Genomic DNA, 17,964 nt, shown 5'->3' on the forward strand with positions numbered 1-17,964 from the left:
CACTTAACAGACTTGATTTGGAAGTGCATTCAACCCCACAGTGCATGAACTTATAGGTTTATTTGTTGTGTTTTCTTCCTTTTAATGACATTTCACAGTATTAAAAAACATAAAAAACTTGAGACATGAAGTAGAAAAATGCGCGGCTGTATAATACAAAAGGGTTACTTCATCTGAACAGAAAGTGGTTAGTGGTTACAAAGTTTGTTTTATTTTTAACACAACTGCTCGGCAGTGTAAGTAACATCACAGACATCCTTCTGATTGATTAACACAATGGCCAACAGGAAAAAAAACACATTTAATAGCACGTGGCCTACTGAACGATTTAAACCTTCGACTACATTTTAGGTTAATGTGGTTTACTGAAGCCTCTTTAAGAACAGTTGCTGTTCATTTTCCCTATCCATGTCAAAGTAGCTACAAGGAAAATACTAAGGCACTGAACTTGAGGTGAACTTCATGGCGTGAAGTCTCAGCACAATGTTTTGGTTTTTTTTGAGCATCATGTTCATGACTACAGGCGCGTTGTGCACGTTAGACCTTGACGCAGGTCTTTCTGCACTCCTTCTCAGCGTCGAACTGGTTGCTGTTTCCTCGACAGCCTCCGAACCAGAACTGAGCGCAGGAATTGGCTGTGGCGTCGTAGTACCACTTCACCACGTATTCCCGGCAAGGTCCTGGATCCAGGGGTTGACTGCAGCGCTCTGCTGAGGACAACGAAAGACAAGTGTCAGACTTAAGGAGACCGAGCTCACAAGCCGTGCTAGCAGCTCTGTGATGCTATAGATGGGCTACAGACAGGGGCGGTTCTGGGGGGGGGGGGGGGCAGCAGGGGCCAGTGCCCCTGTAACTCTGAGTCCGGACCCCCCTGTGGCCCCCCCTGACAGGGAGTCTGCATCAATAATACAATGACAGATTTTTGGCAATGATTTTGAACTGAAGGGAAAGACAGAAATAAAGTGTATCAGCAGTTTACTACCTAATCAAAATTGTTGAAATTAGAAAAAACTGTTTTAAGTTCCATTTATCCCTTGTCTGAATGAGCGATTTGTCTTTTTTTCCTGGGTTGTATGGGCCCCCCAACAAAAAAGCTGGCCCCAACCTGGCCTCCCTATTAAAACTGGTCTAGAACCGCCACTGGCTACAGAGATGCTTTAAGCTAAATGCCAACCCCAGAAAGCTAACGTACTCTTAAAGATGAGGAGCACGACTCTGTTCCCTGGATCCTGTTCCCAGTTCAATATTTTGCTCCATGCATTAACCCTCCTATTGTGATCAGGTGAAATACCCCCCAACTCCAACCCTAGAGCTGGGCCACATAGGACCCTAGGAGAGCATATAACCGGGGGACATAGGATCTTAGGAGTACAGTTCACTAGGGTTCCCTGTTACCTGAGTCGCGGGTGTCCGAAGGCTTCAGTGCAGGAGTCGGCGGTAGTGGTGCTGGTATCCTCTCCTCAGACGGGGTCTTCAGAGTGGGACCCGCCGGCCCGATGGCTCCCGTCATCACCACGTTGTTCGTGGGGTCCTGCATGTCAAACTGTGGCATGAACTCTGTTACAGGTCTGAAGGGCTCCCTGTCGAACAGTGGAAATCTCTGAATTTCTGAGGAGGATCTATCGTCGGGGGTCGGGGGTCTCTGTGGAGTTATGGGTTCTCTGTCAGGGACTGACGCCGGAGGGCCGGGCTGTAGAGCAGAGAATGAGATCATCTACTGTGCCGCCGATATGTCAGGTAATCACTCAAGGGTAATTCATGCTAGGATAAAAATTTCACGGCTATCTATCGACTAGTTCTTGAGCCGTTTCTGTCTGGACTGAAGTGGTGGACAGACCGTCGGAGCTATTCCAGAGGGTTGCTGGATGATTTTACTAAATTGCATCTGGATATCGCCGGTGATAGAATAAACCATTGTAATAGGGCCTTCAGTATCAACAGGAAGGTACAAAAAAAATGACTGATTTGTTCTCCTCACCATCATCTGGACTCTCCTGAAGTCTCCCGTGAAAGTGGGTGTGTCTGTATCGGTCCTGTACGGAGGTTCTCGAACGTTACTGGAGATCTCGGGGATTCCTGGAGGCAGTCTGGAGTTCGGGATGGAGCTGAACAAATGCCTTTCTCCGTCCTCACAGATATGAGTCAGCAGTTTCCTCTCCAGGGCTGCAAGTCGAGAGCAATGTGAGCAAATGTGAACTCAGTTACTTGCAATGTGTTTGTTATTTGGGTGAACTAGCCCTTTAATATGCTGCCGCGTCATGTGACCACGAGAGCGGCTCACCTGGAAGCGTTTTGAAGTCATCGATCAGGAACACGTGCTGGCTGTCGGGGTCAGAGGCCATGAGGTTGATCTCCTTCTTGAACTCCTCGTACAGCGGGTCGCTCTCGTTCACCACCCCGATCACGAACATCTCCACGTTACTTCCTTTAGCTTCCGACACGGCGCTCTCCAAACTGACCGCGTCCCTCTTATCGGCCTGCCCGTCCGTGATAATGATGGCCACCTTCCTCACGCCTGCCCGAGCCGCCTTGAACACCTGGTTGGCCTGTTGGATGGCGCTGCCCGTGAACGTACCCTCGCCCAGGTAGGTCATGGAGCGCACGGCAGACTTGATCTCATCTCGACTGGCTTCATGTCTGAGGCTGACCACCACCATGTTGATGTGGCTGTAAAGGACCACCCCCACCCGCGTCGTGTCCCTGTTGACCGAGGCTCGGTCGATCAGGGCGTTCACAAAGTCTTTGATCACGTTGAAGTTGTCGGGGCCGACGCTCTCGGAGCTGTCGATCACAAACACGAGCTCCAAGGGGGTTTGGCGGCACGTCACTCCACAACCTGATGGAACAGAGAGGAGAGGAGCCACGTTGTAGAAATAAAGACACAACTACAATTCAACATGTGAGTCTTGAGTTTCTGTTTACTCACTGCAGATGGATCTCACTATTTTGATGATTTCATCTCTCTGTGAAAGATAGAAAGCGCAATACTTTTAAAACTGAATGTTTACATGCGTACGAGTGTCCAGGTCTTGAGTCTGCGATCATTACCCCTGCTAGTATACAAACACCCGTAAATCTGAAGTGCTGAAAGATTAATTATGGCTAGTTAAGGTTTTTAAACCTCGTGTTTTTCATCGTCATGAGTGATACTTACTGTGAGTCCAGGCTCTCCTTTTTGTCCCATTCTGCCCTGTGATTTGAAAGAGATCAACATGTTTTAATCAATGTGTTTGAAAGTTTGAAATCAATGTGTCTAAAAAAAATGACTCCAGTACCAAAGGTCCGATGGCTCCGGTCTCTCCAGGCTCTCCTTTATCTCCCTTTTTGCCTTTTTCACCTCTGAACCCTCGATCCCCCTGCGAGAGGAAAGAAACACTCATGTTATGAGTCCCGTATAAGTTGCACATTTTGTTTCAGTGTCATGCAATTTATCATCTCGGTCAATGATCGTGTGTCGTTACCTTGTCCCCCTGCAGACCTTGTCCAGGAGGACCTCTGGGGCCGGAGATCCCCTGAAATCCAGGCTCCCCCTGGAAACATACAGCACAGATGCCTACGAGATCTTGATGCAGCGCATACAAAGTTTCTATTGTCTAAAGGCTGCTCTCATCGAGTCTTTCAGAGTCTTCAGCTGACAGCGGTACCTTTTGTCCTTGGATGCCCTCACCAGGTACCCCCGGTGGACCAGGTTGTCCCGCTCGGCCAACGGTACCCTGCAGGGAAAAGAGACTGTGTGTCTTTCTGGATGTCTTTCAACATGAAGTTAAAGGCTTTTCGCGTACAAGCTTTTGTTTGAAATGGGGCAGATTACCTTTGCACCAAGAAGGCCGATCCCTGGTGGTCCTGCAGGTCCAGGAGGTCCGGGCAAGCCTCTGTCCCCCTGAACAGGAAAGGGTTAGTTATAAAACATTTATAGATATAAGAAAAAACACTGTAAATCAAAATATCAGGAGAAAAACCAACAAAAACAGAAGAACAACAATCTTCTCTGTGGGCTGAACTTTTACCTTTGGTCCAGGCAAACCAACACCATCCGATCCCGTCTCTCCTATCAGACCCGGAGGTCCTGGAAGTCCCTGAGACACAGTGTGAAATAATTACATCATGCGGGCTGTAAAGGGATAAATTATGTAAATGTTCTGTAGGTTGATGCAAGTTGATACTCACTGGAGGCCCGGGGTATCCGTCACCTTTCAGTCCAGGTGACCCAGCGGGCCCTGGGGCTCCTCTGTCTCCCTACAAACCAAACCATTTGTTGTTTCAGAACTTTTTCATGGGAGGATCCGTGAAGATTAAACCTGAGCTGGACTCACCTTGGGTCCAGGTAAGCCAACCCCTGACTCTCCCACAGCTCCAGGTGGACCTCGTGGACCTAGTTCTCCCTGACAGGAACCAGAAGTAGAACAAATAAATCAGCTTGTTGCTGTTAACAAAAACAGCTGTGGTGCGTTTGTGCCCCATGAGCTTACCTTGGCACCAGGTATACCCTTCCCTGGTGGTCCAGTTTTTCCTGGTGGCCCAATAATTCCTGGTTCCCCCTGGAAGAGAAAACACTTATTAGACTAACATTAGTTTCATTTTATCATAATAATAAATAGCTAGATTTAAGCCTAAGAAAGCCGAAGTCACACCGTTTCCTGTGGACCCAGAGGGATCTTATTTCGGAAAGACTATGTAGCGAGTTGAGAGAGACAAATAATTGAAAATAAATCAAATTGATACTGTATGTGTTTTGCCATGAATCACACGTATGATGTTTGTCAATTTATAATATCATCTTTCAAGTAAAGAATTTCTTTTTTGTAACTGAAGTAAAATATCATCTAGTTTCTCACTCAACACGTCACCAACAACAACATGGTCGGCAACACGGCTCAGAAAAGGTCCTAAAAAAGATGAAAATCACAATAAATCTGCTCATATTGACAACTGCAGTCATGTGAAAGGGTCGTTTGTCAGTTCAGTGATCTTAACTAACTTGGAAACTAATCTTTTGAATTGACAAACATCATATGTGTGATTCATGGCACAATTCAAACCATATCCCAAAACGTATTCGAAATAACTTCAGCTCTCTATATCCAAAGTGTTATGGCACAAAATACATTAATTAGTAATTAAACAGTTCTACGAAAATATACAATATGGTGGAGCTTGTGCTGGACTATGAACCTGCCTTCTGCAACCTGTCCTTGCTTTGGAGATATTTTAGTCCCCTGACACATAAACCTGTCGGTATCAGCAGATATAAATATTCAGGTATTAGAATCCAACATTTTCATATATAATTGACCTGTTGTTTATTTACAAACCTTTGCCCCCATTGGTCCCACTGGACCGACCGCACCGGGCTGGCCTCTGGACCCTCGTTCCCCTGGTGGTCCCTGCCAGAACAACACAAGACCTCTGCTCATATTCTACCAAACAACCTCCTGACACACCATCATGAGTTACGCTTTCAGAATATCATATTACTGGGATTTTTGTGTCAACTGTGAAAAACGTCCGTTACCCGTTCTCCAGGTGTGCCTTTAACAGACGCGCCGACAGCTCCCCTCGGCCCCGGTAGCCCAATGTCACCCTGACATCATTTGGAAACAGTTAATGAAGCAGAAGACTGGTAGGAATTATTAGATACATTATAAAAATATAAACAGGTTTAGATAGCGATGATACCTTTAGTCCCGCGGCTCCGTCCTCTCCTGGCGGACCAGGTATACCTGGTAACCCCTCAGCTCCCGGGTCGCCCTGAGAGAGGACAATAACGCGCAAGAGCGTCAGTGGCGTGCAGACTGATTCAGAATGACGTAAACCCCAACTGCAAAAGTGTGAAAGCAGCAATTAAATTAGCAGACTTACTTTGGGTCCTGGTTCTCCCACACCTCTCTCACCTGGCAGTCCAACCTCACCTGGGAGTCCCTGGTTCCCCTGAAAGGTAAATTTCACAGCACACACAGCAGAATATTCAGTGATTTAACTCAGAGCTTAAACTGACCTTGACAATAAAGAGGTGAAATTCAAACAAATGTGATACTGGATTCTAAAAAATATTGTAGTTGTGTAACTGGGAATAAAATGTAGCATCATTTTACAGAGAAAAAAAAATGTAAAAAGTAAGACTTGTGTTGTTATTTATTTTTCGTATAGGTAAAAAATCCCGTTACTGTTATTGTTACTTCCTACTGAAGATATAAATGTTCACAAATACATAAAAAAAAGGGCTCAGTAATTTCATAAAACAGCAGAGTACTGTAGTTATATACAAATGTTACTTTAACTAGAATATATTTGTTGGGAACTATTTGTAGCGGTGGATTAATACACACAGACGGTGAGTGTGGATGTGGACTGTAGATTTAACGGTGGGGCTCAAAGACTATTGAGAATAATGGAGCTCTGAGGCACAAAGGAAGAAGATATATCAGGGTTTTGATACACAAGACAAAACTCAAAAAGAACAATTCATTCTTTTTGATTTTCTTTTTGTGGGTTTATTTTTACAGTAAGAAAAATATCAAACATCACCAGATTGATATACAAAGTTAAGTTAAAATTGGATGTTTGTGATTTTTTGTTAGTACTAATGAGAATCAAATCATAAGGACATGTTAACAAGAAAGTGGAAAATCAAAGACGGCTGTTTGTGACTGAAATTAAGTGTAAAGTGAGATTTAAAAAACCTGAATAGAGTTTAGGACGTAAAAGGAAATGCTAAACATTAGAGCAGAAAAAATGTTTAGTTCCTTTTCTTTTCTTGTTTAAAGTTACACTATGCAGGACTTTGCAGAACAGACTCATAAAATAATCCTCTCAGTCACTACTTACTTACTTACATTACTGTGTGGTCGTGTCTGTTTCTACAGAGATGGTATGTGATAACTGAGACTGAGCCACCACAATCAACTGCTCACAAACAGTAACCAGCAAATCCTACACAGTAACATTTACAGAATCTCACATGAAGCTGATCTGAGTGTGTCTCAGATTATAAACTAGCAGCCTCTCTGTTGCCGCCGTGATCGAGACTGAGACTGATTCGAGCAGGCGTGTGATTGACGGGCCAGCTGTGGCCCACAGGTGCATCTGTGCGATAAAATATGCAAAACAATGTAGATGCAGTCAGACAATCAGCTGACTGCCAATCACAATTACTATCTGAGTTTCTGTTTCTGAGACAAACACCCCGTCAGTTATTGGACGTCCCCCTCCCGTCTCACCTTTGGTCCAGTTATTCCAATACCTGGGAGTCCTCTGGGGCCTGCGGGTCCAACTGGGCCTTGATCGCCCTGCGAGAAAGAAGATTAAGATGAAAACAAATCAAACTAAAGCAGCTGGGAGACGCTGATAACTCAATACGACGGTTAGAAAGTGTCTCTCCCCTTCAGTTTTAGCAGAGGTTCCAGCAGTTTTTTACCTTTTCTCCTTGAAGTCCCAAACCAGGAGCACCAACCGGACCTGTGAGCCCCGGCGGGCCCTGACTGCCCTGAGAAAAGATTTATACAAAAGTAAACAAAGAGCCAGCTCTGTATCAGAGTATGTGAGGCGCAGGTGAACACTTACATTGTAGTAAATGTTGCAGCTTCAGCAGACAGTTTGAGTAAAGATATAAAACATTTCAAGTCTCTTCACCTTGTCACCTTTGACCCCGACACCAGGAAGTCCTCTATTGCCCCTCGGGCCCTCGTATCCTCGGTCACCCTAAAAAAAGATCATTGAGTTGGACCGACAGTTCTAATAACATAATTGAATGAGCTTCACACTTGTCTAAATTGTTAAAATTGGATGTTTAAGCCAATAATGTAAATTCCTGAATAAATGCACAACGCTACGAATCAGTTTATTCTGCTTTGCACCGGCAGTGAACGTTATGAAATATACAAATACCACATTCTTATTCAGTAAATCAGACACTGCATGTTGTTGTTTGTATGAAAAAACCTGACACACCTTCGGACCTGGAAACCCGTCTCCAGGTGGTCCCGAGTTTCCTTGTGCACCTGGAGGTCCTGGGGGGCCCTGGAACAGACACACAACTTCTAATAAAAATCCAGCGTATGCTAAATACAAAATGCTCCTGCTTTAGACAGAGTCAGGTTGTACTTTGCACATTGGCGCTGCAGGGGGCAGCAGGGGTTTAAACAACCCGAGAGGGACGAGAGTGAAGTGGACTGAACATGCTCATGTTTGACAGTTTGACGGTCTTAATTTCAGCAAACTGATAACAAAAGAGTGGATTTGTGCTGTTTATAGTTCTTCACCAGAGTTCAGAGGGGAAATATTGTACAATCCTTGTGTGATGTAGTTAAAAAAACACATCTCCACTTACTTTAATTGATTGTTTAATTTAATTTAATTGAAATGTCCTTGTAAGTATTTTTACAGCATATTAGAAATACTTTATGTAAACAAAAGATGCAAGCACTTCTCAAATATTAGTGACTTTATATTTATCTTTAATTTGACCACTTTTATCTCAGTTACTTGCCAGTGACACTGTCATACACAGAGAACACTTCAGATTAATCTACTGTGTACACAGAGGATCTTGTTGCAGTTACTCTTGTACATTATAAGACCATCTTCATACTCACTGGCAGTCCTGGTTCTCCGATCCCAACAGGGCCGATGGGACCTGCTCTTCCCTGGATGCCTTTTTCACCCTGTAAACGTCACACAGTTCAACGAATATCCACATTTTCCAATCATTCATCAAAGTCAGGTGATATGTATTCATTATCTGTCATTTATTGGGGTTTTGTTGGTTTCACGTTATCAGTTAAAACAACTAAACGAACTCTCTGGCTGGTAGAGACGTCCTAAAATGTTCTGCAAATTTTCTTAAAAAGACAAAGAGTGAGACAAGAGGGATAAACAGAGAGAGATAGTGTTTATGATGTACTATACAAAGATTAATTGTAAAGCGTTCATAAATTGGATACAACTGTTGTAAAGGAAAACATCCTCACCTCACTGAGTGAGATTTAGGTATCGATTAGATTTTAGGATGAGGTTTTACAGTAAAGAGTTACCTTTGCTCCTGGGAAACCGATACCAATGTCCCCCGGTGGTCCAGAAGAACCAGGGGGTCCTCTGTCTCCCTGTGGCAACAAACACATTCAGACATATGTATGTCACGATGACGGCAGTTCAACACTGTAAACATGTGAAATGAATTCAGAAGAAGGGACCAAAGTCATTTAGTCATCTTCCCTTTTTTTGTACAGGGTGCCATCTTGTTCCCGTTGGCATTTACTGTCATTTACAAAAGCATCTGATGGAAAATACTATAAAAATACACGTTACACGCTGATTAATCTTCATCAGTGAAGCCAAATGGCCTGTAGTCTTTTTTAAACATTTTCTGGCATTTAAGAAATAAAGACCAGCCCTTTGTCCCCTCTCTAAAACTCGATTAATGTCTGGACTTTTTCCTGGATGTGCGATAAATCACGTTACATTTCATCTGCATAAAGAGATCTTTGTTAGAAAGCTGCAGGACGGCTCTGTGGCGATGGAGGCATCAGCATCTTATTAGCCGTGGGCACACATTTTTAAAGGTCGATCTTATGTTTCGCCCGCTTTCTGAGCAAATCTGCTGTCTGACAATACAAATGTTGTGTGCCAACGTGTCTGGGGGAGCGCTGTGTGTGTGTGAATGGAGAAATTCTTACACAATTTGAATAAATGGATTTTGCGGTTGACCAAATAATCATTCTTTTTTTACAGACAGAATGCTCCTCTGTGTCTCTGGGAGGATGATGGATTGGATTTTTTTGGATCACAAAATGAAAACATTTCTTAAAACAAGCTTTCGAAAACCTCACAGGAATAGTTTGACGTTTTGGGAAAAATGCTTTAAAAGAAACACACAAAAAACAAACAGCCGTGACTTCTTGGCATCACACTGTGGTTGCCGGGCAACCAGTGTGGATGCTGAACAGAGATACTGGGCGGATGGAAACAGTGACAACTGTGATCAGTACAAATGCAGTATTATTATTATTATTATTATAAAAATCAGATTCTCAGAACAAAACATTACATTATATAATGGAAAAAGTCTGAATACTATCATACAAATGTTGTAAGAATTTATAGGAAAGGGTCAAAAAATTCTCTCTGTATGTTGACAAATATTAAATTATTGCCATTTTTGCACTAATACAAAATATTGCAATATATTTTCCAAAAAGCTTATTATCTAGTAATATATGCAACATTTAATATTTCATATTAGTATATTATTAATGTATTATCTAAATGTATATGTAACTTATTCTAGAAGCTTAATAATGATATGCACTGTAGAATATATGTAAACTACTTCCATACGTTGAAGTATATGTTTACTATATTTATTTCTATTTTTCAGTACGTGTCAATGTATCCTGGTTCCGAAAACTAAAAAGTTCTACACTAGTTTTTGTGGTGTACGTGCTGCAGTGTGTTCTTGATACAACCACTGGGGGGCAGTAAAGTAAGAAATGTTCAAATCCTAGCACAGGTTTTATACATGTGATCAAATTTGTGCATATGACTTGAAAATTGAGTTGAATTTAATGCATCTTGCGGTCTTGAGGAAACTCACTTTCGGTCCTGCTGGACCCTCAGCACCCATTTCTCCTGGTGGTCCTAATGCACCCTGCAAAACAAATTTAAAATATGATGTGATGAGGCGATTTTCTTCATTTGGTGACAGAAATGTTGAATCCAGCAGCAGGAAACGGTCATGTATGAATTTAAAATGTGGCCCTGGCGTTGTATGACCAAACTGAAGGTCAGAACCCAACAGCGCCGAATGAAAAATACAACAGGATTAAAATCAACATTCATGGCTTTCATGTCCTTCGATTCTCAGGCCAAGCCCACAAAATAACAAGGTTATACTGACACTGTGCCAGTGGCACAGAGGAGGAAGAGTGGTGCTGGGCGGCCAGGTCCCTGCACTAATCCCACCACACAAAGTCTGTTCCTGCAAAAGAATAATATCCTGCAAGCCTGGATTCACTGCTTTGGAAAGCCACATTGGTATCAGGATTACCCATAATCCAATATTCACATTCCATTAGTGCAGAGATGAATACGAGACAAATTCCACTTCCATTTTTCATATTGGAGGCTGAACAGGCTGTCTGATGTGGACGTAACATGATGTCTGTGTGTCAGTGAACAGCAGGCAGTAAACTGAGTGATCAGGGGTGTGAAGTCTCAGGAACAAATATACAATTATAACAATTACAAAAATGATTTAATGGCTAATTCAAATGATTAAATCAATCTGATGACAAGTCAGTAAAAACTGGGATCAATCACAGTTTATCAAAGTTAAATCATTTAAACAAGACTAAGTCTACAGTCATGCTTACGACTCTGTGAGGCTTAATTTAGACATAAAGGTTCTAAGAGCTAAATGGTAATGTCAGCATGCTAAAAAGCTATTTTAACAATGCTAACTTGTTGATATTTAGCAAGTATAATGTAAAACATGTTTCCTCTCTTACATAGTTTGCCAATCCCTATAAGAACTGTGAATCTGTAGGCAAGAGACGAGTTTTACTGAAGTCTGAGTGCGTTTTAGTGGCGTGCAGGTAAAGAGTCTGTGTCTGAGTCTCCATTCTTGCCTCTCAGGTTGCTAATAAAGCTGTAAACCACGACCAGTGCATGAAAGAGGAAGTCTAGACTTAGGTATCCGTTATGCCGATATCTACTGGCTACGCCCTGAAATATTGTCCGTTGCTCTCAGAGGCCTAATGTTCGTTAGACAACAGCAGGTGGGATGAATCTTTGGTAGTGCAGGTGTTTGCAGGATGACGGTGCTACATAAAAAGATAAGAGTTTACAGAAGTTATTAGACTGAACCACGAAAGTTAACCTCAGGAAAAGTCAGGGGATCATGAGTCAGTAGGATTCATAGACATGGAAGGCGTCTCTGTGACGTCACCCGTAGGTTTCCGAAGAGCCGTTGTGAAGCTCAGTGTGGAGGCTCCAGCTGTTACCATCTTGGCACAGCCCGACTCCCCCTAACTCCCAGCTAATCCAAAAATGGGCAAAGAGGTGGAGCGTGGCTTAATCTTTCCGCCCCGGAGGTCACCGCTCGGTTGGATTCATCTTCTACGGGACCATGAATGCATGAATGAATGAATGTTTGTACAGAGCTTCACTGCGATCCATCAGATATCTGTTGAGAGCTTTCAGTCTGGACATAAGTGGTGACCAACACTTTGATAGCATGACTGAGCAGTGACACTCACTGTTCTCCACAAAACATGCTGTATATATAAGCCACATAAAGTCAGGGGATTTTTTTTTTTTCCCATGCTGTATATGGAAATATTTGTTGGGTTTAAAATGAGCAGACCAAGCTCATTGTTGCTATCGTTCAATAAAAGAAGACATCTATCTATGCTCTACCTCTTCTCCTTTGGGTCCTCGCTGGCCTGGAGGTCCCTCAGGTCCCTGCAAAATGACACTTAATTCAGCATGAGGATAAACTCTGTGAGTATTGATGGAAATAATGTACTTAATTGATGACCATACACTGTCACCCTTTTCACCAGGAGTGCCACAGTCTCCTCGCTCCCCCTGAAACACCAAACACAACATTATACCCTCTTGTTTTCTTCAGGCTTGAATCGAGCTGATTAGCATGTTGCTAAAGCTAAACGCCACCCACCTTGCTTCCCTTGTAACCTGGTCGACCCTGCAAAAGGGTAAAACATGCTTAAAATCTGCATTTTGTCTGATGAAAAGCATGTTATTTGGTAGTTAAAGAGATTTTACTTTTTTACCTCTGGGCCGTCATTTCCAGGTCGACCGTTCAAGCCGGGCTCTCCCTGAAGGAAAAGACACCAACTTAGAGTAAAATCAGACACTAAAACAGTTAAGAATCGTCTTTGTGTGTTGACTTACCCTCGCTCCTTTCTGACCAGGTGACCCTCTGAAGCCTTGGTCCCCTTTTCTACCCTGGAATTAGTAACAGTCAAGTCTTAGTTAGGTGCTAAAAGACTAATTCAAGCCATGTCGTTTGTGATGAAGACATGCAGAAAAACACAGACAGATTTTTGAATAATTTCTGGACACTCACTGGACTTCCTTGAGGGCCCCTCTCTCCTCTTTCACACAAACAGACTTGAGCCTGTGGACACTAACAGGAAGAAAAATAAAAAGACAATGTCAATGAGTCAATGCTACATCTAAAATAAACAGTATAATTACAGAGGTGAAATGCTGAATTGTGTTGAAAGACTTACCCCTTCAAATGCGACTGCAGCCTGGATGCAAAACATGAGACAAAACGTGTTCAGTTACATGTTCAGTACCACAGTTAAGATCAATTTATTTAATTTACTTGAAAACTTGGTACCTCCTTGTTAAATCTTGTCTTTCCTCTGAACTAATAAAATAAACTATTGTTATGACTATATTAATAATATCTTAATTGAGGAGATATATTTAGTCTGGTTTAATAGTCAGAATTTAACATCAAATCTCCTGTTTTTTTGTTTTTTTTACATTCTGTTCATAATTTTTGTTAATCTCTGACCAACTGAAACAAAAAATGTACACACTGCACCTTTAAGTTCTGTTTATCAGAACGATGAATTCTCCATGCACACCAATGTTAGTCAGGGAGTTCCACAGGGTTCTGTGTTTGGACCCTTGTAGTTTTTTTTTTTATTGCTGTTGTTATTAATGTTTTTGCTGTGCACATCTGTGTATCTGTCTCTCTCTTTATCCCAGCGGTCGAGACAGATGGCCGTCCACTACGAGTGAGGTTCTGTTGGAGGTTTCTTCCTGTTTAAAGGCAGTATTTCCTCTTCGCTGTCGCCACGTGATTGCTCATGGGATTAATTAGAGTACAGTCTAACCCTGCTCTATATAAAAACGTGTAATGAGATGAGAGCTTTGGTTGTAAATTGACACTTCACACTTAAATCTGACTTGACTGTATTGATATATAGTGTCTTTCTTGTAAGCTGTAAACATGATTGAATAATTTCACACATTTCTGGAGAGCAGGACAAACCAGACCACTCTGTCCGACTGACTCTGACCCCGACATTTCTGTGTGTGTGGAAAATGCAAAAGCAGGCAGGAAAACCCCACATCATGCAGACACAACTCTGTCACTGAGACATGAACCCGCTTGTAAGGACACAAGTAAGTGCGAACAAAGAGGACCCCTGTTCCAGCTCACAGTTAAGCACAGTGGTTGCCAAGCTTCTTGTTGGTGACCCCTTAAAAAAATTAAATCTCCTTGCATCACTTCAATGGTTACAGCCCAACCAATTCTATTTTCAATGTCATAATTCAGAGGTCATAAGAGGTGAAATAATCCAGAATTTAACATAAAAGCTGGGAAGAAAAATAATCCCAGTTACCTTTTATATCCCTTCAATTGATCTTGGGTTCTCTTGGAGGGTCCCAACCCTTTTTCCCTTTTTTCCCAACCCGTTTTCAAGCCTTGAATTTTGCATTACAGCAGTTGCCATGTTGTCAGAAATGCCTGTATTTTAACAAGTAGGGGGAACTAAGACAGATATCCGAACTGGTTCGGACAGAGAACCCAGAGACACACTGTGGTAGCGACTTCTTAATCACAATGTAGCCACATCTTAAGCACACTCGACTTGATCTTCTATTTTACTCCAAATGGGACCAAATCTTACAAAAACGTGTCAGGAAACTGTTTACTGAGGTAATAGATCAAGTGAGATGTGGGTTAATTTCCCCATAAGCTTACATAGAATCAGACTTTTTCAAAATCAGTGCAGTTGCCTCCTGCTGGCCATTAAAAAAGAACGTCCCAGTTGTTTCTCATGTCAACATGAGCGCCATCTTATCTGGTGTCGTCTCACGTGAGGGCGGCACTCACCATCTCTTTGAGCAGTTTCTCCTCCAGCTGAGGATTCAGCAGACTTTGGACAAACTGCTGAGCGGGTGTGCTGGCGATGGCGCGGAGCTTGGCGTTATTCTGACTCTGCTGGGCGATGTCTGACAGACCCACAGCGAAGAACTTTATGCCGTGACCTTTGGCCTCGGCTGCAGCTGAGATCACATCAGGGTTGCGGGGATGGTCGACCCCGTCGGTCATCAGCACCGCAACCCTGACGCTGTCCGCCGGCGTCTCCTGCACCAGCAGCTGCGAGGCGTTGGTGATGGCGTAGGTGGTGTAGGTGCCGTGGCCGATGTAGTTCATGGTGCTGACTCGACCGTGAAATGAATCCAAGTCTCTCCAGGCTGAGAATCTGTGCTCTATGGAAACAGAGCTGCTGTACTGAAGTGCAGCCATTCGCACCTTCAGGGTCCAGCCGGCTACCTGCAGCATAGCGAGGCGGGTGCTGAAGCTCAACACGAAGGCCTTCTGCTTCTCAAACAGGAATATTTTGGCACTCTCTGAGCTGTCCAGGATGAAGGCCACCTCGAGCGAACATGTTAGACCTGCGGGAGAAAGAAACCCATCAAACCAAGACTGTAGAGGAAGACAGATAGCAGAACCTGGAGATGGTTGCAACTGCATAGTCCTTATAGTACATAAGAGAAGTAGATAGATAATTCAATGGGTTTGGGACTGTTGGTCAACTAAGATTAGCTAATCAATATATATTTATGAGCCTTCCAAACCTTTGTTATATATTTCATTGAGTTTTCTAATTAGATTATCCAAAATGTTTCCAACAATATCTAAACCAAGAGAAATCCGTCATATTATTCAAGGTAGCAGTGTGTTTCTTTTGTTCTCCTGCCACCATGACTTCATGGAGAGAGTGAGGAAAAAGGACAACGTGGCCAAACATAATGCACATGACATTTTAAAACATTACCTCGTCTGTGAACATTTCCACCTGTGTTTTAAATGCTGTATCGTAGGCAGCTGGACTCGTTCTAGACGTTTCAGAAGCTTCATGGAAAAGAGGTGAAATCGTCAAGAAACTGAAACAAGTCCAGTTGCCAACGATACAGCACTTCGAGTTACCGCGACCTGTATGACCGAGAACCTTCATCAGCGTTTCTGCCTGTGTCATGTTCTATTAACTCTCATCAGCAATGGGTTTTGTTCAACAAATCCTGTAAATCCACTCTGCTTCTGTCTTCTGATTTGACAGAGAGACCTCTAGCAGGAGAAATGGTGTTCTGTACATTAAAGAATTACCTTTGCCGTGTTGCTTTCAATGTGTTGATCGTTTGACAAAAAACAAAAAACCTATCTTGAAACAGGATGAGGTTTGTGTCAGCGTCTGTGCAAATGGAGGACATCCACTGTTAGATAATAAGTGTAAACTGTAGCATGTACAGTATGTAAGTGCTTCAGTTTGCCTCACACATGGATGGCAGCAAGTTCCCATGCTGACCATCGGGAGAAATTCGAGGTTCAGTGTTGTGTTCAAGGACACTTCAGCAGATGGGAACCTCCATCCCTGTGATCAGTGGACGAACCACTCCACGTTCTCTACGATGGTCCCACTGTGACCACTCAGCTCTGGATTCTTGGGTTCAATCACTGACAAAAAAAGGCTTAAAATAGGGTTTGGTTCTAAACTCTGCCTCGGATTTAAACATCGAGGATTTGAGACGTTAATTTTGAAAAACTAGCCAGTATAAGACTTCAGTGTTTGATCACATTTTATTTATTAATTTGTGTGCTTTTAAATTATTTATGGTTCATTTATTTAGGATATTCTTTCACATTACTCATACTTTGCCTAAACTAAAAGTTAATTGCTCTTTGACAGGGTGTACTTATTATGCTATTTTATATCAACAGCATTAAATTATATAAAAATAACAATAATATGGTTTCCGGCAGTTATTTTGGAGACAATAAGCCGTCCAACAAAACGTGGTAATCCCGACAGGCTCATTCTTACTCTCACTCTGCTTATCTTGAGCTGTGCATGCTGACCGATGAATGTCTGGTCCTCCTACCTGAAGTCTGTTACACCCACGGGATCCAGTGACTGACCTTCCCCGCCCCACATGTGGACAGCTCATATAAGGAAATTACCATTTCCTCCATCGTCATGCAGCCTGTAGTTGTTCCTGCGTCCTGTCTTCCTTCTCTGGGCTTTGGCCTCGTGCAGGAGAGCCAGCAGCAGCAGGCAGAGCGCCACTCCTCTCCTCAGGTTTCCCCTCAGCAACATTTCCATCCTAGTAGACAAAGCAGTTGGAAATAAAGTAAATTAACGTCAGCATTATGCAAATCAGAAATTCTTAGTGTCATAGGAATCACCTGTTTTATACGTTACTATCATGCATCCTGCTAAACGCCCCCCAACTAAGAACTGTAAAGCTTCAGTTAAAAACAGTAATGGTTTTGATTCCTGGTACTGATTTTGTGTTTTCTAAAATGCTTTGACTGTTTGAGAAACAAAATCTCTAAATTATAAAAATATGAAGCTAGAATGATATGTGCAAATACTAATTAGTCTAAAGAACTTTCAGATGCTGCATCCTTTGCATAATCCTTAACATAGCTGAGCTTGTGTCAGTAAATAAGCATCTTTGAATATGTATATATAGAAAAAAAATAACATTCTGCCTTATTTGACTAATATAAACATAATGAGTTGTCTAAAGTGTAGTATAAACTTTGCTATTCAAATACATAACAACTGCATACTGTGCTGGGAATGCAAATGAAAGATATTCAAAAATATGTTACCTAGAATCTCATTTAGCTGCTGCCAGAGCTCGTAGTCCAGTCAGCTGTGGCTCTTTGGGGGGCATTTCGCCGCTCAGTCTGGTCCTGTGAACCGGGCTGAGACAGACTGAGGACCATCAGATGAGCTGATGTGCTGCTGTGTGTGTAGCCGGGGGCTCTGGGGCCAATCCAACATTTCAGCCCCTGGTCCACTTCAGAGCTTGATGACTGACCGAGAGGACTCTATTCTCCTGACCCTCCTGTTCAGTTCACAATATGTGTTTGCAGGAATGTTCTAGTAGTGTGGACAGAACACAATAGTT

General features: G+C 42.7%; 1 protein-coding gene across 2 annotated transcripts; it reads right to left on the bottom strand.

Moving 5' to 3' along the window:
* Positions 1–45: 45 nt before the first annotated feature.
* On the bottom strand, positions 46–17,838 carry col28a1b (collagen, type XXVIII, alpha 1b). Of its 2 annotated transcripts, XM_030393219.1 has the most exons (35): positions 17,663–17,838; positions 17,006–17,148; positions 14,876–15,441; positions 13,251–13,271; positions 13,085–13,144; positions 12,910–12,963; positions 12,789–12,833; positions 12,674–12,700; positions 12,538–12,582; positions 12,412–12,456; positions 10,589–10,642; positions 9,030–9,098; positions 8,592–8,660; positions 7,948–8,016; positions 7,630–7,698; positions 7,415–7,483; positions 7,218–7,286; positions 5,860–5,928; positions 5,677–5,748; positions 5,513–5,581; positions 5,313–5,384; positions 4,470–4,538; positions 4,314–4,382; positions 4,168–4,236; positions 4,008–4,076; positions 3,812–3,880; positions 3,645–3,713; positions 3,462–3,530; positions 3,276–3,356; positions 3,155–3,190; positions 2,927–2,963; positions 2,282–2,836; positions 1,979–2,163; positions 1,396–1,690; positions 46–710 (listed from the first exon to the last, which is right to left on the bottom strand). In XM_030393219.1, exons 2-35 carry the CDS (start codon positions 17,145–17,147, stop codon positions 538–540), a joined length of 3,600 nt encoding a protein of 1,199 aa, XP_030249079.1. In that variant the 5' UTR covers position 17,148; positions 17,663–17,838; the 3' UTR covers positions 46–537. The 2 variants fall into 2 exon arrangements, with proteins under 2 accessions (XP_030249079.1, XP_030249080.1); XM_030393220.1 differs by lacking the exons at positions 17,006–17,148; positions 17,663–17,838 and adding an exon at positions 16,154–16,311.
* Between the last annotated feature and the right edge of the window lie 126 nt (positions 17,839–17,964).

This window comes from Sparus aurata, chromosome 17 (assembly GCF_900880675.1).
Source record: "Sparus aurata chromosome 17, fSpaAur1.1, whole genome shotgun sequence".
Classification (NCBI taxonomy): domain Eukaryota; kingdom Metazoa; phylum Chordata; class Actinopteri; order Spariformes; family Sparidae; genus Sparus; species Sparus aurata.

Bases quoted from the DNA above. Each gene is read 5' to 3' on its own strand.
- col28a1b (XM_030393219.1), bottom strand. From the start codon at position 17,147: ATGGAAATGTTGCTGAGGGGAAACCTGAGGAGAGGAGTGGCGCTCTGC. The intron at 7,699-7,947 runs GTGTGTCAGGTT...ATCTTTTTTTAG, and splicing joins ACGGGTTTCCAGGTCCGAAG to GGTGACCGAGGATACGAGGG. The intron at 3,357-3,461 runs GTAACGACACAC...TTCCTCTCGCAG, and splicing joins AAGGTCTGCAGGGGGACAAG to GGGGATCGAGGGTTCAGAGG.